General features: G+C 44.2%; 2 protein-coding genes across 2 annotated transcripts in view; both read left to right on the top strand.

The window, feature by feature from the left end:
- cdh19 (cadherin 19, type 2) overlaps positions 1-27,195 on the top strand; it is a 71,739-nt gene that overhangs the window by 4,071 nt on the left and 40,473 nt on the right.
- Positions 332-6,441, top strand: dselb (dermatan sulfate epimerase like b). Its single transcript, XM_086021550.1, has one exon. It carries the CDS (start codon positions 1,069-1,071, stop codon positions 4,675-4,677), a length of 3,609 nt encoding a protein of 1,202 aa, XP_085877676.1. The 5' UTR covers positions 332-1,068; the 3' UTR covers positions 4,678-6,441.

Raw genomic sequence — 27,195 nt, 5'->3', positions numbered from 1 at the left:
ATTTTTGCTGAAGAAACTGTTTTTTGGGTCATCATATACAATATTTAATTTATTTCAACTGCAAATCGCACCAGCTGCCCTTTCGTTTGTTCGACGAAAAAATCCAAGATACTATAATGCTAAGTGGCTTTCACACTATGCCACAAACTATATTTTACCACTACTTTTTTGAGTCCCCTGCTATGCTCTGCACTAACTGCTCACGGCACACGGAGGAGCAAGAGAGAGGGAGGAAGAGAGAAAGTGTTTGCTCTTGGAACCACAGCGCCCTCTAGTGCCCAGTCGGTGCGTGGTTTTCCAGCGGTTCCACTCGCCCGGACAACAATCACAGTGTTGAACAGCGAGAGGACGACGACGCAGATTGCACACACGTATGCAGCATCAGAGTGTGTGCGCTGTTTTTTTTGGACACGCCAGCACACGTCGACACGACACCTCCGCTGCGTGCGCGGATCTTCTGGAAGAGTCATCATCAGCTGCCGCCGCCTCCTTCTCTGGGGAGGTTGATTTGCTGCACACAATGTGGAAAAAAATGCCTGTGAATACTTGAGGAGTGACGGCAACTTTCCTCCCTTTTTGGACGCGGAGAGGAGGAGTTGGAACGTGGGGAGAGGGAGTGAAGGAAGAGAAGGGGGGCTTTTGGTGCATCTGTGATCCGTCCAGCCCCCGCAGCCTGGAGCTGTGCAGCCCGGGCTAAACGCGAGCAATGTGGCTCGCGGAGGAGTGTCGCCGGCCGCTGCGCGGCTCCGCAGATGCTGCGGCTCAGTCGGGTTCCTCGCGGTGCCTTTGTGGACCGGACGCCGACTGGGGCTGAATGATGTTTGTGCAACGAGGGGAGGCTTTTTTTCGGTGTGTGTCTGAGGACTGACGGAAACACGCAAGGCGTTTTTTTTTTTTTGGCATCTTAAGACATGTTTCTTTATTACCCATGTGCTGACATGTGGAAAGTGCACTCAAGTTTCTCCCTCCACATGGACTTTTCTTTTTTTTTTTTTTTGCTTTACTGGACTTGACTATGGGATGCTACATTTTTATTTAAAGGAGTGCTTCTAAGCGTTGAACCCCAGCATGGCGCTGAGCTGGGTTTTCTTTCTACTCCCACTTTGGGCAGTGGGAGTAGCCTTCTCGGGGATCCTCAACGTCACTGACAGAGACATTTTTACGGACGATTTGCTTCGAGTCCAGTCGGCCGGGGACCGAGGAGCTGATCAGCAGGCGGCGTTTTCCCACCCGGGTCTGTATTTCGGCCCAGGGGATGTGCAGCAAATGAAGCAAAGGTCCTCCGGCAGCCACAGCCACATATTTAAAGTTATCCGGGCCGCGGCACTCACCATGCTGTCCAACGGTCCTTCTTACCTACCGCCTGCCAAGCACGAGGAGTTTACCAGCAAGTGGAACGAGATTTATGGGAACAACCTACCTCCCCTGGCGCTGTACTGCCTGCTGTGCCCCGAAGACTCTGCCGCCCTGCAGTTTCTCATCCGGTTCATGGACAGGATGGCCGAGTACCCAAACTGGAAGGTAACCGGCGCGCCCCACGACGAGGTTCCAATGGCGCACTCCCTAACTGGGTTTGCCACGGCCTACGACTTCATTTACGCCTACCTGGACGTACGGCGGAGAGACGTTTACCTCAAGAAGATCCGCTCGCAGACGGCGGTGCTTTATGGCTTTTCCAAGTACAGGGGCTGGGGCCGGCAGTACCTCCACAATCACCAGACCACCAACATAGTAGCCCTTCTGACCGGGGCCATTGTGGCGGGGTCTAACGATGACCCGGAGTCTATGCTTTGGAAGCAAGTGGCGGTTAACTACATGGAGAAAACCATGTTCCTGCTTAACCACGTGGTGGACGGCACGCTGGATGAGGGAGTGGCGTACGGGAGCTACACGGCCAAGTCCATCACGCAATACGTCTTCTTGGCGCAGCGGCACTTCAGCATTGACAACACACAGAACAACTGGCTGGGCGCGCACTTTTGGTTCTACTACGCCACCCTCCTGCCTGGCTTCCAGAGGTCAGTGGGCATCGCTGACTCCAACTACAATTGGTTCTACGGGCCGGAGAGCCAGCTGGTGTTCCTCGACGCCTTCGTGTTGAGGAACGGCACGGGGAACTGGCTGGCACAGCAGATCCGCAAGCATCGACCCAAGGACGGTCCCATGGGACAATCATCGGCGCAGCGCTGGGCCACGCTGCACACCGAGTACATCTGGTATGACGGGCGGCTGGCCTCGCGGCCTCCCCTCGGCTTTGGCAAAGCCAGCATGCACATTTTCTCCAACTGGGGTGTCGTGACCTATGGGGCCGGGCTGCCCAGCGGTCAGGCGAACACTTTTGTTTCCTTCAAGTCCGGCAAGCTGGGCGGCCGCGCGGTCTACGACATAGTCCATGAGAAACCGTACACGTGGGTGCACGGTTGGAATAGTTTTAACCCGGGTCACGAGCACCCGGACCAGAATTCTTTTACCTTTGCTCCCAACGGGCAAGTGTTTGTGTCAGAAGCGCTTTACGGGCCAAAGTTGAGCTACCTCAACAATGTGCTGGTGTTCGGTCCATCGCCCACGAGTCAGTGCAACGCTCCCTGGGAGGGTCAGCTAGGCGAGTGCGTCAAGTGGTTGCGTTGGAACGACGAGGGGGTGGGCGACACCAGCGGCGAGGTGATCGTGGCGTCATCGCATGGGGACACCATGTTCGCTAGCGGGGAAGCGGTGTTGGCATACTCACCCGCCATGAGACTGCAAAGCGTGTACAGAGCTTTGGTCCTGCTCAATTCCCAAACGCTTCTGGTGTTAGATCATGTGGAGAAGGCGGTCGACTCGCCTGTGAGGTTGCTCAGCGCTTTCTTCCACAACTTGGACATCGACTTTAAATACGTTCCATTTCGATTCATGGACCGCTACAACGGCGCCATGATGGATGTGTGGGACGCGCACTATAAAATGTTTTGGTTTGACAGCAAAGGGCAGAGTCCGGAAACCCGCATACAGGAGGCGGAACAGGCAGCCGAGTTTAAAAAGAGGTGGACTCAATATGTTAATGTCACTTTTCCGCTAACGGACGCCGTCAGCAGGGCGGCTTATGTGTTCCACGGGCCGTACGTGAAAGTGTCTAGCTGTAAGTTTATAGATAGCAGTAAAAATGGTGTGAGACTCTCATTGACCATTAATAATACAGAGACAGTAGTGTCCATAGCGACAAATTACAAAGACATCGGTGCGAGGTTGGCATATTTAGGGTACGGCGGCCACTGCAAGGTGGAGGATCGATATCAAATTACTCGATTCGGCCTGGGCACGCAGGTGGTCCCCAAACAGACGAGCGGCGACAATAATCAACTCTTTGACTTGGCCTTCGCAATCAACGTGATGGCGGGTTTGATTCTCTGCGTGGCCGCCGCTTTCCTTGCGATGCGGAGGAAGTTTTACGACGTGTGCTTCAGGCTCCGGCGGCTAATGCGCTACACTCTGCTCGCTGTCCTCTTCCTGTGGATAGCCGGCCTGCTCTTTGTGTCCAACAGCTGTGATCGGCTCCTCTGCGGGGTAAAGTGGAAAAGCGAAGCTAACTTGCGAGTTGGGCTGCACGAGCAGCGCCAGCTCCCCCTGCCCACCGTCCTCGTCGCGACTCTTCCCGGCTCGGGCGCGGAGATCCTCAAGCACCTTTTCTACAACAACACGGACTTTGTTTACATCAGGGTGCCCACCGAGCACTTGGACATCCCAGAGACAGAGTTTGAGTTTGACTCCCTGGTGGACTCCTGCGAGTGGTCCTGGACAGAGGCCAAGCAGGGGCGCTTCAAGATGATCCAGGGCTGGCTCCAATCGCTGGTCTATAACACCAAGTTGCACCTGCAGAACATTCAGCTGGCAGAGGGTGAGGCCCGGTTGCCCGCACGCAGCGCCTCCGATCCGGACTCTAAGAAGCGGGCCAGGCGGAGGGAGCCCACGGCAGAGCTGAAGGGAAAGCTGCGAGCCGGCACGGACAGAGACGTGGAGTATATTCGGGAGCTGAGGCGCCACATGGCTGAGTACCCAAACAGCCGTGTTGTTCTGAGCATGCGAAGTGGGAGCTGGGCGCTGAAGCTGCCTTTTATCCGGGAGGTTGTGGGGCCTTCCCTAAAAAGCCTCTACGTGGTGAGGGACCCGCGAGCGTGGATTTACCTCATGTTGTACAACAGTGAGCCCAGCCTGTACACCCTGAAGAACATCCCTCAGCACCTTTCCCTGATATTTAAGGAGGACGCCGTCAAGGGCGGCTGCCCGAGCGTCGCGCCAGAGTTTAACACTCTCAGGGGACTCATGGCCCGCAAGGAGAGCGACCCGGTGTTGATACTGGCCCACCTGTGGCTCGCCCACACGTCCGCCGTGCTGCGGGTCAGCCAGAGCCTCCCGGAGGACTCCTACCTCCAAGTGCGCTTCGAGGACGTGGTCAACTCCCCGCAGGCGACAGCGGAGGGGATCCACGCCTTCCTCGGAGTGCCGGTGTCTCCCGCCGCCCTCAACCAGCTGGCGTTCACCACGTCCACCAACTTATACAGCCTGCAGTATGAAGGGGACATCTCGCCGGCCAACATCGCCGCATGGCGAGAGAAAATGCCACGGCGGGACGTGAGGCTGGTGGAGGACATCTGTGGGGGTTTGATGAAGAGGCTGGGCTATGGCCGCTTGCTCGGCTAACTCTGCACTTCTGTTGTCATTCTTTGCACTGATTTTCAACTTGACGTGTTGGCACAGTGAGCGAGCGAGCGAGCGAGCAACGGATGTTTACGTGGAAATAGTGGCATTTTACATTAAAATGGATGTGCTAGACCTTAACGTTCACGCTTACTGAGTGATAGATGTGTCTTAAAAGTCGCATCAAACATAATTGTTTCTTGTGAGTCTTAGTAAGAAAGGACCAGTTCTGAGTCCTCAATCTGTGATGTCAGCATGTGTTTTTACGCTGCTGAAGGGACGTACTGTTACGGGACGCGTGCGATGAATCTATTTATTGACTCCTGTCGGTTATTTACTTTTGTCAAGGGTACGCTTTGCCTTGTAGGGGATCTTCAGGTGTCCAAAAGAAAAAGCAACAGGTATCAGGAACACATCTGTCAGCTATGCTTCATCAGCTTCAAAGTCATCAGGTGCAAGGAAACAGGTCACGGACTTATATTGGCAGATTGAAAAAACATCAGTCAAGTCTACAGAATTATATCATCGACCATCTGATTTTGAAAAAAAAAATGCCACAAGGAGACTAGCAAATTATATGTGGGCGAGGGGGGGGGGGTCTTTGGATGGAGGGGTTGGATATTTGGTTTACGATGGAGTTGCGTTCCTACGACATTAACATAACTCGATTTTCTTCAACAGATGTAAGCCAGGTGACTCAAATTAAGATTCTCATGTTGTACTACTGTATGAAAAAAAAAACGTTTACTCCATAAATATAAGATGGTCACGTAAACTCCAATGGTCGGCTTCACTCAATTGTGAGTAAACTGCCATAGCCGTTAGATTGCATGCCGTTAGTAATTGCGAAAGGTCCTAGGTGGGGACCGTCATAAACTGTGGACTGCCTGTTATTGCAGAAACATAGTCAATGCAGGGGCCTCGTTGACAATGTTAACCGTATGCGGTGAACCAAAACAACACCGACATTGGTTCACGAGCAGGTAGACTCGCTCGCAGCGTAATCAAGAGGCCTCCCGTCCGCGGAGCTTTGTCTGTTCTTTTGTTGGTCTTCAGTAGCCTTGGTAGTTGCTGAGACCTATTTCTTTGTCTGACACCTGAAGATGCCTGAAAATGTAGAGGCCACATTTGGCTTTTTGATTGAGTGCTGCTTCCCTTTAAAAACAGGCTTAGCGGTTCAGTGGATTGTATTTTGTGTGGTGTTTATTTTGAAGATGTCACGACTGTTTGCGCACTTTTGACTCTTATTTGGGGCACTATTGATGTACATACTCGCATCGTGACTTAAGAGCGTTTGAAGTGTTTATGGGTTCCAAAGATGTGTGTCACCCAAAGGGAGGGGTGGTGTGGATATGATTAGTATTCAAACACCCCGGGGGCGTTTATTGAATTAGATCAGAGGAAAGTGTTTAATGGGGATCACAAAAAGAAAAAAAAAAAGGAGAGAGAGTGTCGCTGTCAGCCGTGACACATTTCCAGTCAAAGCAATTTTCCAGAGCAACCCCCCCCCCCCAGTCGGCGGCTCGTATTAATCTGCAAAATGTCACAAACGAGGCGTCGCAGAGGCAAACAGTTTCCATTTTTCTGCCTCGGTCAATCAGACGTCTAATGATGTGCTGAAGAGGGGGAGTTGCAGTTGTTACGCTGTGGCTGTTCCCCGGTCTCATTGGCGTCGCTTTCGAACATGTTTGCTCTTGCCGCGGTCCAAGGGTTGTCTTTTCAAAAGTCATGTAAAGGAAAATAAAACAAGACATCATGAATGCAGTGTCTCTTTGGTTTAAGCATCATTCTTCATTAGCTGCATGTTTTGTTTTTTTCTTCAAAGCACTAAATAGCCTGTAGACAGTTTATTAGACGCACCTGTTAATTAGAATGCAAAAGCTGCTTCCACTCTTTTGGGTTGGGTCAAAATATTACAACGCGCCGAGTCATTTTTGGGGTTCAGTTGTCTTTCTGGATGCTCGTCCTTAGATCAGAGAGTACCTAAATCAGTTTAACTTAACTCATTCATACCAGACCCTCTGTGAAATGACTGTGTGTATATATATATATATATATATATATATATATATATATATATATATATGCATGCAAGTGATGTATAATGACTAAAGTTAATCTAGGTGACGTTCGGGAAAGTCCATCCACGACGTTGCCGGTTGAAAGCACCTCGGGCAAATATTTTACCTGACTAAGCTCAACTTGTTCCCACATGTTGTACAACTTTTTTTTTTCCCCCCTTCAAATTCACTCACGTGTGAGCATCTTCACAGTCGCTCTGAATACTCTTCTGCAAACGGCAGGTTCTCCTCAAAAATTGTAACAGTGCCAATGATTGACTTTTTTTACAAGTAGAATTGATGCCTAATGTTTTTACATTACGCTTTTCTGCGCACAACGCATCCCATCCTTAAGGCCAGGCTGCCTAGCGCCACCTCATAGTGTTGCAAATGGCGAAAAAAGTCCACCGCCGCTCACCACCCGGACGTGTCCGAGGTTTCTGGTTTGAGCCGGCACGCTGCGCTTAGCGTAATTACAAGTGGGACTGGTCCATGGCTAATTAGTGGAACTTAAGGAGGACAAAACGGTTATCTAACATCGGTCACGGTGCAGGATTACAACATGACAACAACAGCTCCTGGACAAGAATTTCATGCACCAAATGTAGACTTGACATCTTTTTTTCAAATCAGCCCTAACTAAATTGGCCTACTTTATATATATATATATATATCATCATTGTCCTGTGAAAAACATGTCCGTCCGATTTTGTCTGTAGCATAGAAACACCGTTCATGCAAAAATGAAAAAAAAATGGAGCTAATTGCTTTTCACAGGACAGCAACGATACATCTCTTATACGGCTGCAGTTACAGGATGACTGCTTGCAATTGAAGGAAAGATGAATGCGGACAATTACAGAGATAGACTAGTGGGAAACCTCTTCCAGAGTGCTCAGGACCTCCGACTGGGATGAAGGTTCACCTTTAGATAGGACAATGACCCGAAGCACACAGCTAAAATTAACATAGGAGTGGCTTCAGAACAACTCTGTACAAGTTCTTGAGTGGCCCAGCCGGAGCCCTGACCTAAACCCGACTGAGCATCTCTGGAGGGACCTGAAAATGGCTGTCCAACGTTCACCATCCAACCTGACACAACTGGAGAGGATCTGCAAGGAAAAATGGTAGGGGATCTCCAAATCAAGGTGTGAAAAACTTGTTCCATCATTCCCAAGAAGACTCATGGCTGGACTAGTTCCAAAGGCAAAAATTTATACATTTCAGTTTTTTTCTGTCTATATATATATATATATATATATATATATATATATATATATATATATATATATATGCGTGTGTGTGTATACCGACATCGCATCCGCCTTGAATAGTCCACAGAAAACCCATTTCAATCCCCCTAGTGGTCCTTTTACTTATCAGAATGACCTCAGATCTGCTCTCACATCAAGGCAGTCAGTTCCAGACAGCAATTTCACTTGAAAGGAGACATCTTGACAATGACAAGGGACATTCTTCTTTCTTTTTCTTTTTCTTTTTTGTGCGTGTGCGCAGCCAGATGGCGAGGCTCTCGGCTCATATGCTTCTTCTACTTAGGGATCGCCACTCACGGCCCGCTTGGCAAAATATATAAATAACTCGCTGCTGATATGATAGGGTGGCGGGGGGGGGGGGGGGGGGAAGCATGTCGCCACTGAGGGCAAATTTCAGATGGGATTACTGTTGGTTCACTGTGACAGGTGTAAAGACACGTCCTGCTTTCACCTGGATTTAGTATAATTTTGAATAAAAAAAGCACCTGGAATGCACTGGGTTGACTAGAAAACACATCAAAAGTTTAGTTTTTAAAAAAAAACATCCATTTGAAGTTACAGTTAAAGAGCATTTTACTGAAAAAGTGTTATTGGCAAACCTATATAGCTACCTTTTATTTTTAGTGTGTATATATATATATTAGGGGTCGGCAATCTATATCGTCATCAATATCATCGCCAATCTTGCTTTCACGATTTGCACTTTTACATTGAGTATTAGTATTGCCTCAAAAAGGATAACAAGTCAGTCAATGGCCGCCAAGAATGAGGAAATGCTGAAATCCTCATTCGGCAAATCAGTGTGCATTGACGGCAGAGGAGGAAGTGCTAATCATTCGCCGAATCAGCGGGCGGGACCCAGTCACGTGACTGTTCGCACCACAGCCGCGCTTTGTTCAAAATATGGGGTGTCCAGTGGGGAATCATAGCAAGGTGCGAGTCCGCATCGTCCGTAGTCTATAAATAGTTTGGGGTGGCAATAACATTGTTCGATGTGCCAAAATGGTCACCGTGAAGAGCAATTTTGTTCCACCAAGCGCCATATGAATTACGAGGAAAACTGCCTAAGCGTGCTAAACAAAAGCTTAGTAAACACACGCACTCAGAAAACAGTCGGCGAGTTGAGTTCTGAATGATGCGGACTACAAGCGTGTAAACTGAATGTTAACCGAACACCCACTCACGTTTCGTGTCACGTGTCACGTTTGGCTTGCTCGTCAAAGCAGCGTGTGCGCGCGCGCGCGCGCAAGCGTTTGTCGGCTCAGCTCAGTCACAAGGGAAGCGACGGCGTTCCCGTAACGACGACGTCAAGCGTTGGCAAATGGGATGGTCCCTCAAGCCAGGCTGCCTCATTAAATGTCCGCGCAAGAGCGACGGGGCTGCAGGGGCGATGCATTATTGATGAGACGGTGTGATTAATTGAAAATATCCTCCTCTACAGAAGCTGCAGAGGTGTGAGTGTATTTGCGCGCGTGTGCGTGCGTGCGTGACGTTTAAGTGGCTTGGCTTTTGCGGGGAGCAACTTAATCGTTTTTCTTCATTGTTATTCCGCGCAGAGCAACGCCGCCTGATTGACTGCATGTGCAATCCCATTGTGAATATTATTCTTTTAAGGGCAGCTGTGCTTGGCTGCTGCTAAACAATGGCCCAAAGTTGAGTCCAAGTAAAAGTGGCAAGCTATTTGTCCAGCTTAGCGCCAACGATACGTTAGGCGCTCCTGTCGGACTCTGTACATTCTATTTTTGACGTGGTTCGCGACCGCACGGGCCGATGAACATGAGTGCAAGCTTCACTGAACTGATTCGTGGAAGAAACATTTTCAATGAGTCAATCAGCGAATACATGGCTGGATAGAGGGATGATGGATTGATAGAAGGCTGGATGTTGGGAGGAGGATAGGCCAATGAAATCATCTGAGAGAACAGGAAAATTACGCATGATAGATCTTTGGATGCGTGGTCGTTTGGAAAAATGGATGGATGCAGAGAGAAATTGATTTTTGGATGGATGAGAAATGAGTGGGAGGGTGGATTTGATCGGGTGGATGGATGTTACTCATAAAGCTATCAGGTCTGAGCGTTTGTGACTTGATGAAGGACAGATGGAGTTATCTTGTGGAGCATTGGAGGAGTCATGAGCCAAGAAATCAATGGATGATTGACAGCCAGATCATGGATGCCCGCGTGTCTATATGGCCAAATGGACGGATCATGGGTGGACGTAGAAATGCTATAGATGGTCATGCTTACAGGTTTTGGAATGGATGATGGACGGATGGATTCTTTGGGGAAATTGACATATAAATGGTTTTGGATAGATCAATTATTGAAAGGATGAAATCATTGACATTCATGATGCATAGACAGATGCTTTCATATATGGGAAAACAGACTGCTTGATACCAATCAAATGGTGGTGACTTTTTTTTTTTTTTTTTTTTTTTTTAACATTTGAAGCCATCCAATTGTGTCGATTTGTTTTTAGAGCTACGGACTTATTTTGCCAAGCAAAAAGCAAATCTTTTTTGCGTGCGGATGCCTGCCTGCAAAAGGCACAACACTGAACGTGAAGAAAGTTGAAAGGACAAAGCCTCGACGCGCTCAGGCATCACGGCATAATGACTTCCTCGAGCTCAACGCCTCTATTTACGCTATCGTTAGTGATCTTTCCGGAGACCCCCCCCCTCCCCCACGTAAACATGTCCTCACTGAGTTTAAAAGGTACCAAGTACCTTTACTTGCTGGGCGAGAACGATCACTAATTCTTGATTTTCCTGTTCTGTTTCCCTTAAAAGATTGAACATAACCTGTTGAATAAGTTGGCCCAACGTTGATCTGCGCCACGGGAGACGCCCACCTGTTTGTGCTGTTCCCGACTGAGAAGTTAATAATGCAGTTTGTTAAGGCGTGCACGGCCTTCAGTGGCAGCCAGTCTTTTCCTTTTATTCTTTCTGCCTTTCTGTTCTGCTGCTGCGCTTTCATGTTGTCTCGCTCAGAAAAAGCATGCGGCGAACAAAGTAAAATACATGCGATCATTAACATCTATCCATCCATCCCCTATTTTCATTTTAAATACGCTTTGTTATATATATATATATATAAAAATAAAAAAAAGCCATAGACATGTTCCTTTTATGTCTTTAACTGAAAGCGTTGTTTTGGCTACGTATAGATAGATTGTGTATCAGCATGATGAGACTCATTTTATTGACAGCTTTATGCTGTAATGAATTGCAATGCATCCAATATGCACAGTGGATAAAACCTATGCGCAATGTACTGTCTATGCATAATATAGTTCAACTGGATTGCGCATGACTTGAATGATGTGCAAATCACCGATTTTTTTTTTTTCTATAGTTCCACTTGAGTACAAATTGAGAAGTACATAAAAGTGTTGCGTATGCATGTTAACATGCATCGTATTGGACCGGACTCAGGAAAAAGTCTCAAACCCATGTACAAAATTGAACATTAAGTCACCCATTTTGGTTGAAAGCAGCCATTTTGCGCAAATTTGAGGGTTTGTGGTTTGACAAATTCAGAGCAGGGAATTGGCAGCCCCCTTTGGAAGCAAGTATACAAAAAAAGATGGGAAGGGGCTAAACCGCCAATGTTTTTTGACCTTTGCCATCTACAGAATGGCATCCTAAAGTAGATCATTTGGAGAGTTGGGCATGAGCTCAACGTTGCGAGGACCCCACAATTTCATTTGTGTTTGACTCTTCTCGAGCAAAATGTTAATGCTCTTCATGTCATTACTTAAATACCTCAAATTTTCAACCTATTTGCACTATTTATCCCAACTAATGCATAGTTATATAAGACCTGAGAGCTTTCTTCGCAATGTGATATTGCCCCCTACAGGCCTGGCATGCATAATACATTGAAATAAATTCTGCAATATGAAGTAACAGTCCATTTTTGACAAGGCTATTGTTGTAATGTACACTTAGCTCCTTAGCCTCGAGCCCCGGAGACAAGCAATTAGCGATTCTTAAATGCCCCGAATTAACTACACTGGATTTTATTTGCCTTAAAGAGCAAGTCCTTTGTCCCGAGCCCACCTTCGCTCATCAATTGTATTTTTTTACGAGGCCGCCGCAGCCGGCCGCCTTTGGAGATTGTTTGCTCGCTGCGATGCTGTTTGCCCTTCAACTGGAAACTTTGCATAATTTAATTTACCAACTCTTTGAGCCGTCCGCTAGCTCGATAAAGGCTGCGCCCACCTAACGTCTTTTCTTGACATTTCGTCTATTTTCTCCTCAAGGACGAACGAGCTCGTGCGATAAAGGGAGGGAGAAAAATAAATAGAAATTTAAAAAAGAAAAGAAAAAAAACATTCCCAGCTCGCCTGATGGAAATCGCTTCAAATAAGGTCCAAGACACTGGAAATAAATAAAACACTGTGATGAATTGGAATAATTTAAATCAAAGCTGCTTTATTTTTGTCACTTATATTTGAATAGTTCTTTTTTCTCCTCTCCCCTCGCTGGTCTTGTGCTAATTTGTTCCAAGGTCTGATAATTAAATTTCTTGATTTCATGTCATCTTTGATGTTTTTTGAAGCCTGATGGCAGCGCCGGCGCTTGGCAGACGTAACATCAATATCAGCCCAGTTAGCAATGTTTTCTCTGCTGGCTGTGCCAATTTAGCGTAGACGCTCGTTGGGGTTATTGGCAATGACGCCACGCTAATATTTAGCGGGGGGAAGGCGGGAGGAAGGGAAGGAGGGAGGGAAGCGAGTATAAAGACGTTCTCATTTAACGGGAGCCAATATTTTTCCAAGTGATTGACAGGGCACCTGTTAAATAATCAATCAGCCTGTCATTTGTGCTTTGCAGACCCTAGTTTTACTAATTAATGACGTCTGAAAGGAATACAGTATTTCACAAATGGACATTTTCAGCCACGCATGCAAACTAATGAGCAAGTGAATGATTTTTAACTGGAAAAAATGCACTTAAATCACCCAAATAGCACATTATATAATGATCGCAAATAAAATACAGCACCAGTGCGTTCGCCCTTACATCGCATGCTATAGTCGGACTTTGGGATATTCATCAACCGAAACCTCTAAAGCCAACATCTATTACTTATCCTTAATTGAAGGAAATATAGAAGGATTAAAAGTAAAACGTGTTGATTAAAGATGTTTAAATATGCATTGCTAATGTAGGTAAAATACATAATGTTACAGGGTTAAAAATACAAATTCGTCATACAGTTTTTAGTAGGATCAAAAATAAAAATTGTACATTCACGTTTAAATGAATAAAATATTTATGAATCCTGAATGAGTTCATTCTAGAAAATGCTGGATTGAAATAAATGACATTATCATTCCATTATCATAACGGATTAAGGGTTTATGAACCCATATCTAACACCTACAAGTCTAAAAAAAGAAACGTGTTAACGCAGCCTCCGTAAATGCGAGCTCCGAGCTGCTTATGTCAACACGACTTTCCTGCAAGTGGATGCTGTTGTGCAAATGAGCGGTAGCGCATACGTCCTCTAAAATCATTTTGTCATCTTTCTCTCAAATTGCCTCCCTGATGGCTGACGAGCAATCAATAGGAGCTATTTTGGGGGGCTTCGCGTTGTCGCCAGCATTTCCCTGTAAACTCGTCAGCGGGGCCACAGACAGGCTGGATGACACACCAGGCCACTGTTTTTTTTTTTCCTTTTGTCTCTAACGCACAAAATAACTTTATTTGACTCGTCTTTTTTGGGAGTCATTTCCTCCAAGTTCACCAAATGAATACACTCTTTGACAGGTCACATGCATAGCGGGAAAAGAAATTGCGCCAGCGAGGCTAGTAACGCTCACGGCTCAGAGCACTCTGAGAAAATGGCAGGCCCACTCCAAACGTAAGAAAATGCGGCTTACAGCGTTTATATGGCTCACTATTAAGAGGAAAAGGCTGCAATCAATAGAGGAAGTTTGTTCGACTCAAGTGAGAAGGACGCCAAGGCAGGTTAGGAAATGATATGTAGACGCAGGTAGGTAGAACGCCAGGCTAGTCAAGGAGCACCAGGGCAGGTGATCATCCAGTTACTTGGACTCAAGTGGGTAGGATGCCAAGGTAGCCTCGGAGACAATCGGTGGAATCGGACGAGTTGCGCATCAGGGCAGGCAAGTAGGTAGTACGTTAGCCTTGGATAGGAATGACACCCAGGCAAGTTAGGAGATGATTGGTGGACACAATTGGGCAGAATACTCGGGTGGGCAAGGAGCCGATTGATTTGAAGACCCTAGGACGGGTTAGGAGATGATTGATGGACACCAGTGGGAAGGACACCAAGGTAAGCATGACGTTAACACTCAAGTTGGTAGGGCACTGGAGCAGGCTAGCAGATGATTGGTTTACATAGTTGGGTAAAACACCAGGGGAGGCAAAGATGTCATGTGATCATTTTAAAAAGTGGAAATAATTGGTCAGATTCAGTAGAAGACGAGGATATAATTGCTTGTTTTGGATGGGAAAGATGTGAAGGCTGGAAGTCCTTCCAGTTTTCACCATTATGGAATCACAAATAATTGTTCGTTTTACAACTGACGTGAAAATGGAAAGTAGATAATGGACGTATTCTTCCTCCATCGAATACAAACTAAAACCTCTTGTAGGTTTTCCTACGAAATTCTGTAGGAAATATGGCAGTTCAAAATGTGCTCTCTCGTGAAGTGAAATACTTCTCCATCTTCAAGATTGCATGTAGCTTTTAAGACGAAAGATTGAAGCCAAAGGCCGTAGGCTAAGTTATCGTTGTATTGCCGCTTTCTTCGACGTGCGCTCTATTTCTTATTCAACCAGTGCAGGCGGCATTTGCCACGCGTTCACTCCAAGTCAATAAAATGTCCGGGAGGACTCTTTCAAACCAGCCATTGAAGGGCCCCGCCTGAGCCGACGGTGCTGTTAAATCCTTCGTTGTGACATACTTTGCAGATGTGATTTGTACAAATAGAATAATTTACTCTGCCGGCCAGCCGATGGAGGTGGCTCCCCTGAAGTTTTTAATCAGGATGCGATATTGAACCGCTTGAGTTGTAATTAAAAAAAAAATGGAGCAGGAATTAAGCACCAGTCACATGCACACATGCCCGGATTGGCACATTTCTCATTTAAAATGTAAATGACTTTCTCCCCGCGCAACAAAACAATGGGATTACTGAAATGAAAATCTGACCCTATGAAGAAAATATGATAAGATCAGGAAATCATGATAAGGAATATATACTCATCCTTTTTTTGTGCTTTCAAGCTGCTTAAATATGTATTTATTTTTGCAGTTGCTTTTTGTCTCGCATAGTTTTGGCGGTTGTCAAAGCCGAGCTGTGGCTTGTGACAGTGTCACTGAACTGGGAGTGGAGAACTAAATGAGTCCAGTGCAGACAAGGAGCCAGTTGGTTAGAGTAGCGCACCAGGTTAAGCTACAAAATCGTTGGTCGGCACAGGTAGGTAAGGCATGAGGTCACAATCGGGGATGATGGTTTGAAATGGCCGGGTTGGACACCAGGACAGACGATGAGCAAGTCGGTTAGCCTCCGGTGGCTACAAAACAAGGGTAGGATAGGAGACGATTGATTGACACAAGTGGGTGGAACACCTGGTGAACAGGCTAGGAGATAAATGGTTGACATGGGTAAATAAGTAACCAAGGTAGTCTTTTCGACTATTTGTTGACACGAAAGGCCTAGATACGCCAATCCGATGTCGGTGGTCGCGAAGCGTCGTGGCGTCTGATTAGTGTAGTGACCACTGTCGTAGCGTCGTAAACCCGCCAGGAAGAGTCTGGCGGGCGCTAACGCATGTTAAGAGCGAGGGTTGACAATTCAAGTATTTAATACACACTATTGGGTAGGACACCAGGGCAGGTTAGGATATGTTTGACCACCAGCATTGCTTCGGATACAGTACTAGGACAGGATCAAAGATAATTATCTGACACTATGTAGGAAGGACAAGTGAGCAGGCTCGGGCATGACTGTTTGACGCAGCTGGGTAGAACACTTTGGTAGCGGGCCAGCTCTGGTGTGTTGGACACAGTTGGGTAGATCAGTTTAGGTCATGTCATTCTGAATATCCCATAACTAGTATTTGCTTCAAAAATGAAAAACATTTTTGAGTAAAACTACTCTCCTGGGAAAATTTGAGTTTGAATCAAGTGTGGCTTTTGGGTTGAGTTTCACAGAATCGGAGCTGACCTCAGAGACGTAACAGAGAACTTCCTCTTGGGAGGTTTTGGCCCCGAATGCCAAACCACATCCTCAGATTGGATCGATAGCATGCAGAAGCCCACGTCGGGTTATCCGAAAAGGCCTCTAATTTCCAAATCCTTCAGAACTCATTTGACTGAACTGCTAAGAGGACCATTTTCCCAATTCATCCTTACCAAAAATTACTTTGAAAAAAGCTTGACAAAAAGCGCATCTGCCCGCTAATGGATGCCCGACGCGCATGGCTGCCGCATGGCTGCCGCACGTGCTGACTTGATTTGTGGAACTTGTAAAACTTTCCGTGTACTCCTGCTTTGATTTCGCAAACAATTTACTTGCCGCATGTTTGGCTCGTCTGTCGGAGGGCGCATGAATCACCCGGCTTGTTCCGCTTTCTCAATAGGAAGTTGCTCACCAACCGCACATGGTGGCGGAGGATGGGGGTGACTCACGGCCGTCGCCACCGCCAGCCTCCCCGCCGCTGACCTCTATGTTGATGAGCCACGCTTCCCCCAATGGGATGTGGCCCAGGAGCTGGTGTTGTTTTCCCGATCCATTTGTCATATGTGCTTTTTGTCCCTTCTATACGGGCCGCTGCCGGTTTTGATGAATGAGCAGCGGCCTTGGGACACCTTAATAACCTTTCCGCATGGTGCACTATCATCGTAGCCACTCCATAACGCTTGATTGGATTCTCCTCGGCAAACAAGCCACGGTGGACCGGTGCATCGTGGTACTAAATGGTGGTATTGATTATCTACTTAACAGGAGCAAAAGGGGGCTTAAGATTATAGTCGCAAAGCCTGCAGCAAGTAAACGATGAATGTAACGGCGTTTGAAAATGGCTTAATAGCTGACATCTGCTGGATAGTTGGAGGAACTGCCGCTCAAGTGGTGGAACGGTACATGCATTCAGCGGTGCAACAAATTCCCACACGGAACATATAGGTGAGTGGACAGGAAGTCCAAGTCTTGCACGTATTAAGTCTTATTGTTAGTCTGTTATTATTTGAAGAGGCATTATCCATACGTCTTATTAGTGCAAATGCAGTAATAACTTCCAACAACTTCTCCTGAGCCGTTCTGACGGGGCCAGGAAAATAATAAATGTCTTATCATTTTTTTTTTTTTTTTTTTTTTTAGCATAACGCACGCCAAAATGTTATAGTTTCCCTTAAAAAGAAGACCGTTATTGTTGCTACAGATGTCGCATGTGTGGTTGTGTATGTCGTGGACGTGCCAGGAAAAAAAAACAACTTCGGGCCCCCACTGTCTAATCGGGCCCTCGAGAAACGTCGGCTTTGCTTGTGACGCTCACGTTTGGCAGCTCCTCGTGTCGACTTCCACTTCAGCGTGGCGAGCAGAAATCTGTGACAGACGCGGTTAAATATCCCAGCGCCGTTTCCCTTCAGTAGTGCTGCATGCCGGGATGGAGTCACATCAAAAAGGAGGATCAATTATCTCCGAGTTTTGTTTTGTGGAAGCCAATTTGAGGATGTCACACGAGGCATAGAGTTATTAATGTAGGCCAGATGGAATCTGATCATCCGTCTGCATCACTCTGCAAACATGTCCGCCTCGAGTTGTCCCAATTAAACAAAATGATGCTTCTCTCCGCCGGCTTTGACAGCTCCTGTGTTTGAATTAGTCCGTTTTTTTCCGGGCCTCACATATTATTCAATATTCTCTCTCGGCTGGTGCCAGGCCCGTCACTTCTTGTCTCAGACGTCGCCTCGGAAAGCTTTCGCTTCTTAAATTACACATGTCTGTTTTGGAGAAGCTCGCTTTAGTGTTGCACAAATTTGACAAGTGTTGGCATTTAATGAGATGAGAGGATCAGATGTGCTCCACCTCGCAAAAGCCGACTGTAGTCACTTTTTGAAAATGTGACTACAATTGTAACTTTTGTAGAATGGGGGGAAAAATACAGAAACCACGGTTTATCTAATAACCATGGAGTCAACGCAGTTTCCTTCGAAAATGTTATATGTATGTCAGGCCACCGGTTGGTGATGTCAATTTGAATGTGCTGAGAGATCAGTCTGTTATCTTTGGTTAGGCAGCATTTGGCTCATTATGTCCTCGTTCGGGAGTAACTGAAAACGTGTATATGTATAGATGTATGTATATATGTATATATGTGTCATGAAATGATCATGTTTTTCAGTGCTTCCACCAACATGGCAGCACATGCTGGCATTTGAGCCGGAATGAAAATGAGAACTCTATGGCGTGCAGCATTCAGGCGCACCGGCGGAAGTGCGCTTGGCAGCCGCATAGGCGTGTCAGCCCGGCAATCGCAGCCTTTCATCTGAAAGCCCGCAAAAATTGCTTTTATTCCTGTCCTCTTGCTCTAGCTAATCATATTCAATTAAAATGTGCCCAGCATTGATGTAACACAAAGGTAAAGAAAGAGGGGTGGGTTTGGGGGGAAATTTGAGTGAATCATCAGGCTCGTGAGGTTTACGCTTTGCTGCGGGAACTTCAATCATCTCATTAATTAGTGCATGATTGTCAAACGGTTTTTCCATCTGTGTTCATCTGCGTTCAAAACAAAATAGCAAATAAGTAGGGCGGGCTGCGCACCAATCGGCGGTGAGTCGAATCGAGAGGCCAATTGATCATTCAAAACAAGCGCCGACTCTTTTCCCATTCATCGCCCTCAACACAGCACGTCTGTTCGAACGTTGATAGGGCTGTTGACTCCAAAAGTCCTTAAGAGGAAAGCTAACTTCTCGTTTTCTTGAGTTTGTTTGATCGCGCCATTTCTCTGTTTGACATGTTTCTGTTCACAAAAAGCTCGTTTTCTCAGCTTTTTGTTCAGAAATCAGTGTTTTTGGTGAAACCAACCCATGTTCTACTGCGGATTACTTAATTGTAAAAGAAGAGAAGAGGATTTCAACCTCTCAACATCTCTGTTGAGAATGTTGCAGGGGCTGCTTAAGCATTTATATATGTATATATATATATATATTTTTTTTTTCTTTTTGGGACATTTTCTAAACCTCTATTGAAGCATTGAAAAGGTGAAGGAATCAATTCTGTAGGCACTCTGCTTGATTACAGACACTTTAATTAAGGCACCTATTCAGCTACTGGCCAGTTCTTGTGTGTGGTTTTCAAAAGAATGCATTGCAAATGTTAACTCGTGTGCAAAGTACCCAGCTGCTGGTTCGGGAAATCCATCCATCTTCATCAGCGTCACCCATGCCGTTAACGCCGCCGCTGCGTCTTCATTTCCATTGCACCTAAGTCACTGTAATTTAATTACACCACACAATGATACAGCCCATTAGCTGAGACTTAATCAAAGTGACGTGTTCATTAAAGCAGCCTTTGAATATTCATCAAGTCGGACTGTCCTGTTGTATACACTTGACTGTGACTATTAAGGTCCCATACACACTGTGCTAGGCTAGCTGAGGCTAGCTAGCAGCGATCTTTTTGTCGTTCTTTATGTTCGCAGAATGTGACCCATTTAGACAACTGTGATAGATTATGTTAGGCTAAGACGTTTTGTTGGGAAAAAGGGAACTCAAGTCAGTAGTCTAAGATAGGTGGGGTTACCATTTGGATTTGTTTGTATTTCAATACGCAGTATTATGTATTGCGTAACGTAATCACTTAGCCTTTAAAAGACGCTGATAAAACATGAGAGAGCTAAGAACTGCTAGGCTCGCTAGCAGCTAGCTGCTTTTTTTTGTTTGAGTCTTGTCAAGCTAGCATAGGTGGCACACAAATCCCTTAATGGAATAAAATTAATTCCTGATGATTTTAAGCACAGCAGAAGAAAAAAATATTAATAAAAAAAATACACCTGGTGAGCCTAGAAAGTTTTTTCACGGGCTTCTCGTTCATGTTGGCGCTGATTGGCAACATGGCTTTGTGGCGCCCGAGGCACTTAGCGAAACCATTTGCAGAATGCTTTTTGGTTTAAATGTCATGCATAATTAGTTCTACTTGCAGAGTTTGATTATCATGCAAAGCTTGGATGTGATTCATCTCGCCCTGAGTCAGTCTCATCTATTTTAAATGATACAAAAATCTAGCATTACATTGTCATATGTGACTAGTTGAAAGAATAAAGCCATTAGAACACACTTGATGTTAAATAGTCTATAGGAGAAATCTGTGTATCATTTATGCAATCAAAGCATAAAACAGCAGCAAACAAGATCCATAATAATTATGGAATATCATATAAATACACGTGCCAGAGATTTGATTCATTAATGGATTTTTAAACTGAGAATATTTTCGAGTCAATGAAATGTTTTGCATTCTACAAGAGAATTAGCAACACCTGGTGGCCACAAAAGCCATCAAACAAACCACTTCCATGGATTTCAACTGATTTGGCACGTCTTCCCATACTTTCTCTTGAATTATAATAATAATAATGATAATGATAATAATAGTTATAATAAATCTACAAATTTTATATGCACGGCACCTGACTTAAAAAAATATTTAATTTGAATGTTGTGGCTGTACTAGGACTACATATCCAATAGATGGTGCTGCTCACACATAGATGCAAATAGAATAGTTGTGCATCATACCCTCCAAGTATGTAATGCCAATTTCCCGTTATAATCCTTTTTCAAAATCAATGAATATTATAAGCATTTGAATTCAGAAATGAAAGCAAATTATTTCATTCATGAATGAATCCATGTCATCCTTAGTTTTGTGGGTCACTGTCAATTATAAAAAAAAAAAAGTAAAAACTCTCCCTCTCTGTGTACAGTATACATATTTATATATATGTATGCGTATGTATGTATATGTGTATATGTATACATATATGCGTATTGTCACAAAACAGTGAAAAGGCAATTTAAGGAGAAATAGCCCTCAATGCTTAGTTTCGAGCAACACTATCAACAATAAAATACAATTATATACAATTATTACATAAGTGTCAAAATAAGAGACATCTTTTATTGTGATCCAGTGCATGTCCACCACAATAATAATAAACGTACAGCTACATTATTGCATGTGTAGCTAATATTTTGGACAGCAAATGTATATCTCAGGCACACTTTTTAGATTTGTCTGTGCTGTGCACTTTTGAAAAAAAAAAAAAAAAAAGAGCTCACATGGAGTCCCTCAACAGCGGAAGAGAGAATCCATCTTGGAGAAAGGTCAATAGTCTATAAAAAGCCCCATAACAACATGCCGTGCAACTTTGTCATCAGGTGCGCCATTCGACATCATTCGCCGATGCCAGCGAGAGGTGGCCAAGTGTCGTAAGTCAGCGTACAACTTCCTGCTCACATATTAGCAGGGGACAGCAGAGCAACAGGTGGCGCTACAATGTCGCCCTGTAATGTTTTAACTGGATAGAATCATGAAGAAAGTCATTGATGGAAAAGGCCCGATAACAAGGGTAATTTGAGGAAAAAGTTCAAAAGTTGTTTTTTTTTTTTTTCAACTATTTTCGAATTCTTAAAGCACGAATATGCGGGGGCTACTGTACATGCTAATGCGCGTGATTGATCAATCCTGGCAACCCCCCAAGATCCTTACAATGCATTTATCTGCCGTTTGTGGTGAAGGTCGAGCCTGACAATGAAGCATCTTTCTATTTCCCTTCAAGGAAGTAAACTTGCATGCATGTTTGTTCTCCCTCACTTTTAAACAGGTGGGTGCAATTAAGTCGTCCAAGGTGTACGGCGGGAGGGACTAGTCAAGGTCAAAGCCATATGAAGGGCTGCCATATATAAGCAAGTGTTTATGAACACCTTTAGCAGAGGAAGGGGTGGATGGCCTGTCCGTCAAGCCCTCCAAGGCACCCTTGAATCGTCGGTGATTTGTGTCCAGGGTGAAGGATGAGCTCGCTTCCGGCTTTTCGACGGAAAAAAGTGGCAGGAGAAGAAACGCGTGGCTAGAGACTCTCCTTTCACGAGCATCAAGAGAAAGGTTGGCGAGTTAATGACGCGACCTCACATGCAATAAACAAGCGGGGGATATTTACGAGGCCGGATTATAATAGAGCGGTGCCAGTCGGAGGTTTATTACGACGCCGCATGCTCACTCACGGCGTTGTCATGGTCACGTTTGAAACGAGTCAAGTCATCTCCAAAAAATACCTTTTCCAAATCCGTCATGTATGTAAAATGGCTTTTTTCGGACTGTCATTGTCATTTTGGAAAATCTGCATTAGCAACACAAGTGATTTGTCAGGAAAAGGTGACTCATGGTACCTGCTAATTAATGTACATCATCTTGTACATCACTTTTCCATGACCAAAAATATTGTGTGTGGACAAAAATACGCCCAAATATACAGTAGTTATTTTATTATTTTTTGTTTGAAACTGTAATACTAGCTATAGGTTGAACATTGCTGACAATACTTATATTCCCTTTGGTAATGTATTTGTCATTCTGGTGTCTAATCGCTAACTTCCTTAGCAGTTTGATCTGGACAGGAAGCAGATGCGGTTAATTGGTTCCTGTGTCGTTTTGTTTAAAATATTACAGAAAAAAAAAGCTGAAGGGAAAGCGGCGCAGTTCTTCATCATCTTTCCTGGTGACTCGTTTCATATCCACAACCATGTTTGGAATTATGAACACCGATTTGGGAAGCTGTAAGTATGCAAATGAATGCCAAAATGAGGGTGAAATGTGACGGGATGAACACTAATTCTGAATTATTCTTTTTTTACTTTTTCAATCAAAATGCCTTTAGTCGTCCCCTTCAAAGAAAAAAAAAAAATCATAAAAATAATACATAATGCATCACTGCATGCGTTATGCCAAGTGCACGTCCCACTTCATTAATTCATCCATAATGAGTTTTGCAGCCTGTGAGAGCCACTCGCTTGCTGGCTGCCCCCAGAGTCACAGCTAATTAAATCACAATCTTAAATCCCCGCCGACACGTGCGTCTTCCACCTTTTGTTTGCAAAGTAGAGAGTGAGAGGGGGGCGAAAACAAGTCAAAAAAAAAAAAAGTTATCCAAATGGCAAATCACAAGCAAACACAGAGCATCAGGATACGAGTCCACTAGGTGTCTCTCTAACACTAGAGCTGCACATTAATCCATTTGTATTTGTGTGTGTGTGTGTGTAGAAAAAGTGAAATGAAATTGCAACAGTGCTTTTCCTAGCACAATTAATTATTCCGAAATAGAATACTGAATACTACTGCAAATACTACCACTCACTACACTCATACAAAGGTTTCATTGAGAATATAAATAACACAATTTAGCCCATTGCACATCATTACTGTTATGATTGTGATTTACATTTAAATTGTTTTAATCACTGACACTAAATAATTATTAGCTGAAGCCATTTCCTGAGAAATTGTACTGTATGTAAATACTGAAATTCCGAATGAAAAAATATAAAGTTGGAATCAAGATATGAAATCATGTGGAATGGTACTCAATGATCATGAATGGTAGTATTGAAATTGTGCAATATGTTGACAAAAAATGGGCAATGATATTGAAAGCCATTGAATGATGTGGAATGATGTTTAATTATATGGGATTAGGTGAAATGATATTGGTGGAAAAATGTGCAAAATGTGGAATTTTTGGGATGTGGGAGTTGTGGGAATGTTGAAAGCCATTCCCAAAGTGACGTGAATGAGCTGAACATTTTGAATGTAGAATGGTCACAAATTGTTGAATGTGTCATTGCAAATGACTGAGTGATATTTTTTGGGGGGGTGAAAATGTCTAATTCTGTGGAATGTGGCAAGTTTTTGCATGGTGAAATCAGATTGAACGGCAAGGCAAATTGATTTTTGTATGGGAACGATTCGAGCGCTAACTCGTAACCTTGGAAATGAATGGGGAATTTTTTGGCGAAAAATGTGGAATTGAGGGAAAACTGAATGTGTGAAATGAGAAAAAGAAAAGCCCGTAATGCGAACATTGTTGGAACATGAAGTTGGCAGCCTTAGAACGCCCTCCTGTGGTTCTTCGGTGTATTGTTTACTGACCTTGAAAGGGAAAGGGATACGATATAATGTGTTCATTTCACACACACATAAGTCGCTCCAGAGTATAAGTCGCCCCCTGGCCAAACTATGAAAAAAAACAAAAACGACTTATAGTGGGGAAAATACGGTACTGTAAAATCTGAGGTCACAGATTCTGACACCTGACTGATTTATGTCCATTTGTAAGCACTGTTAAAAATTGTGACCCTACTTGGAAAGCCAAACCATCCTTTGAAACCCTACTTGGAAACCACAACCCCAGTTTGAAACCCTACTTTGAAACGCTAACCCGAGTTTAAAACTCTAGCTAGTAACTGTGAACGTTATAAGGATATTGTTTTAAGCCAGGCGGAAATTGTCCACCCCTGTTCTAAACACTGAAGCGAGCACTAAAACTCTGAAGTGAAAACTGCGAGCACGCAAGCTAAACTGTTTTTGTTTCTGCCCTTCTGTAATAAATAGCTCATCATCCTCAATGTCACATTTTTCCAAGTCTTCCCGCTGCTCTCGATATCATCCTCCCGTATAAGTGCATGACAAATCAATCAGAAAATTGCTTTGGACCGATAGCCACCTTCAGTGCCTCCGGCCAAACAAGCTCATAACACACACGCAGACTTACACTCTCACAAGACTTAAAAAAAGTAGAAATGTTTTTGCTACACCAGCATCAAAGTATATTAAGCTTGTAATCATACAATTTGATGTTTTATAAGTTTGCGTTTCCCATCCTATTTTGGGGCAGTTATGATTGAGCTCTGTGAACTCTGCCTAGCAACAAGTGACAAATGGGCTGTTAAAAAATGTTTTTTAGAATGAGACAAAGTTTTTGTTCCATATGCAATTTAAAGATAATGCTGTTGGATCAATATGTTTTGTATTTCATAAATAGCAGTGAAACCATGTATTTTATTGATCTCTTATGGAAAAGTTCTAGTTGAGCCCCATGAACTCTGTCTAGCTGTCAAGTGAGAATATGCTGTAGCTCGTAAAAAAAAAAAGAAAATCATAATGAATCAGAGATTTGTTTTTAATAACAAACCTGTCATTTCATATTGTCTAGGTTTGTTCTAAAATGAGCCGGGCACTCGCATTGACCTTGAATCAATTCCTCGCTCAAGTTATCTCCACTTGCAGGCGGATCTTTGCCCGGCAACAACTATATGAACAAAAATCTCTGATTTGGAGACAAACGCAAAGGCCGCCTGGAGGATTAAGTCCATCTTATGCCAGAGACAATGCGAGAAAAGTCATCCCTGACCTTCTCTGGCCTTATCTAATGTGGCTGTAAGCACTAAATTCACCTGTTGATGTGCGGCTGGCGAGGTTTTTATTATAAAAAAAGAAAAAAAAAATCTCATTCCTGTTCAGCAAGGAGCAAGCAAGGAGATTTCACCTGCCCTGAGGTCCAATTTCAGCCGCCATCGCTTCCTTTCTTCCTTTTTTTTTTTTATTACATATATACAGTACATGCGGTGCAATAGTGTGCATCAGTGTTCTTGTTTAGTTTGACCTCTCTTGTCCACTAAATCCAGAGAGCTGACACGTTTATAGAAATAATTCATAACTCACACCGCCGCCCGCCCCGTTATTTTTTTTTTTTTTATGAGAACCTTGCCAAAACATTTTTTAAATTGAAGCGCAAAGCACTTGTCGTGTCGTTTTCACTCCCTACCTCCTACATGTAACACTTAAAGTGGATGAAATGATGTCGCTTTCAGCCATCCTCAAAATTTGACTTTAGACAGCTTCAATTCATTCATTTTCTCCCCAGCCAAATGAAGCCTTCTGCATGCATTAGCTGGGTACAAAAAGTAAATTCATGGATTTTTGATTCAATACAGAGCTGGGATCAATTGCGAAACGAATGACATCTAATTATCCTTTCTGTGTTGCCTTTCAAACATGAGCTAATTGTATTTTCGTAACCCTTTTGACCGTTTTCGGGCAGTTATGATGCACCAGATGAACTCTGCCTGGCAACAAGTGACAGTTTGAATTTTACTGTGCCTGGCTAGCTAAATGTTTCACACAGCTTTTTTTTCTTGTCCACATAGCTACGTCAATTCCATTTTTTTCTTTTGGTTTATTGTTGTGCAGTTAGGATGGCCACCCATGAACTCTGCCCAGTTAGAATTTTTCTGTGCCTGGCTATCAAGCTAAACATATTTTTCCTCATCAATCACAGATTTTCTCTTGCCCAAACAGCCTGGTCAATGCCAATTTTTCTTTCACTTTTTCTTTTAGTCAATTATGGGGCAGTTATGATGTAGCCCCTTGAACTCTGCCTAGCAACAAGTGACAGCATGAATACGCAAGCTAAACACATTTTTTGAATAAACCCTCAATGGACTCCCTGGCCACTAAATGGACAAAAGAATTGGGACACGTGCTAAGTATGATGCTAAGTGACCAAAATAAATTGGGGCACTCAACCCCAAATTTGGAGTGCCATGTTTCTCATTGAAAACAGCAATATGCAAAAATTGTCCTAAACTACAGCCCTGCTACAAATAGCAAAGAAAAAAACAAAATAAACGTTAAAATGATAAAAAAAGGTTTATGATTTCCTATAGATGTTACAAGATGGTGCCTAAGTACTACTTTTATATTAAACATGGCTTTGGCCTGTCTAAAAGAAGCTCCTGCCCTCACTCTGACATAATTCCTTGGCACCAAATTGCTTTACTATTAGACAGGGCTCTAGCCCTATCATAGAGCATGAATTTTATTTTAATTTTTTTTTGTAAAAAATCTGAGTATGGCAAGTATCGAATAGGTGAGCAACCACTGGGGATACTAAGTAGACAGAAGTATTGGAATGGACTGCCACCCATGCCTAGATTTAGTGGTTTTCCTTGGAAAGCGGCAACATTAAATAAAATCAAATAGCACTTGTACTCCAATGGATTTTTGGTGCTTGGCATGTTACTGTAAGATAAAGCAAAGCAATATTTGTATTTTGATCCGCCTCTGTTCGGTTTCCGCTGAGCTGT

This window comes from Filicampus tigris, chromosome 21, assembly GCF_054856515.1.
Source record: "Filicampus tigris isolate MCC_2025a chromosome 21, RoL_Ftig_1.0, whole genome shotgun sequence".
Classification (NCBI taxonomy): Eukaryota; Metazoa; Chordata; class Actinopteri; order Syngnathiformes; family Syngnathidae; genus Filicampus; species Filicampus tigris.
Note: the sequence above shows the minus strand (reverse complement) of the source record. Positions and strands in the feature narration are given on the sequence as shown.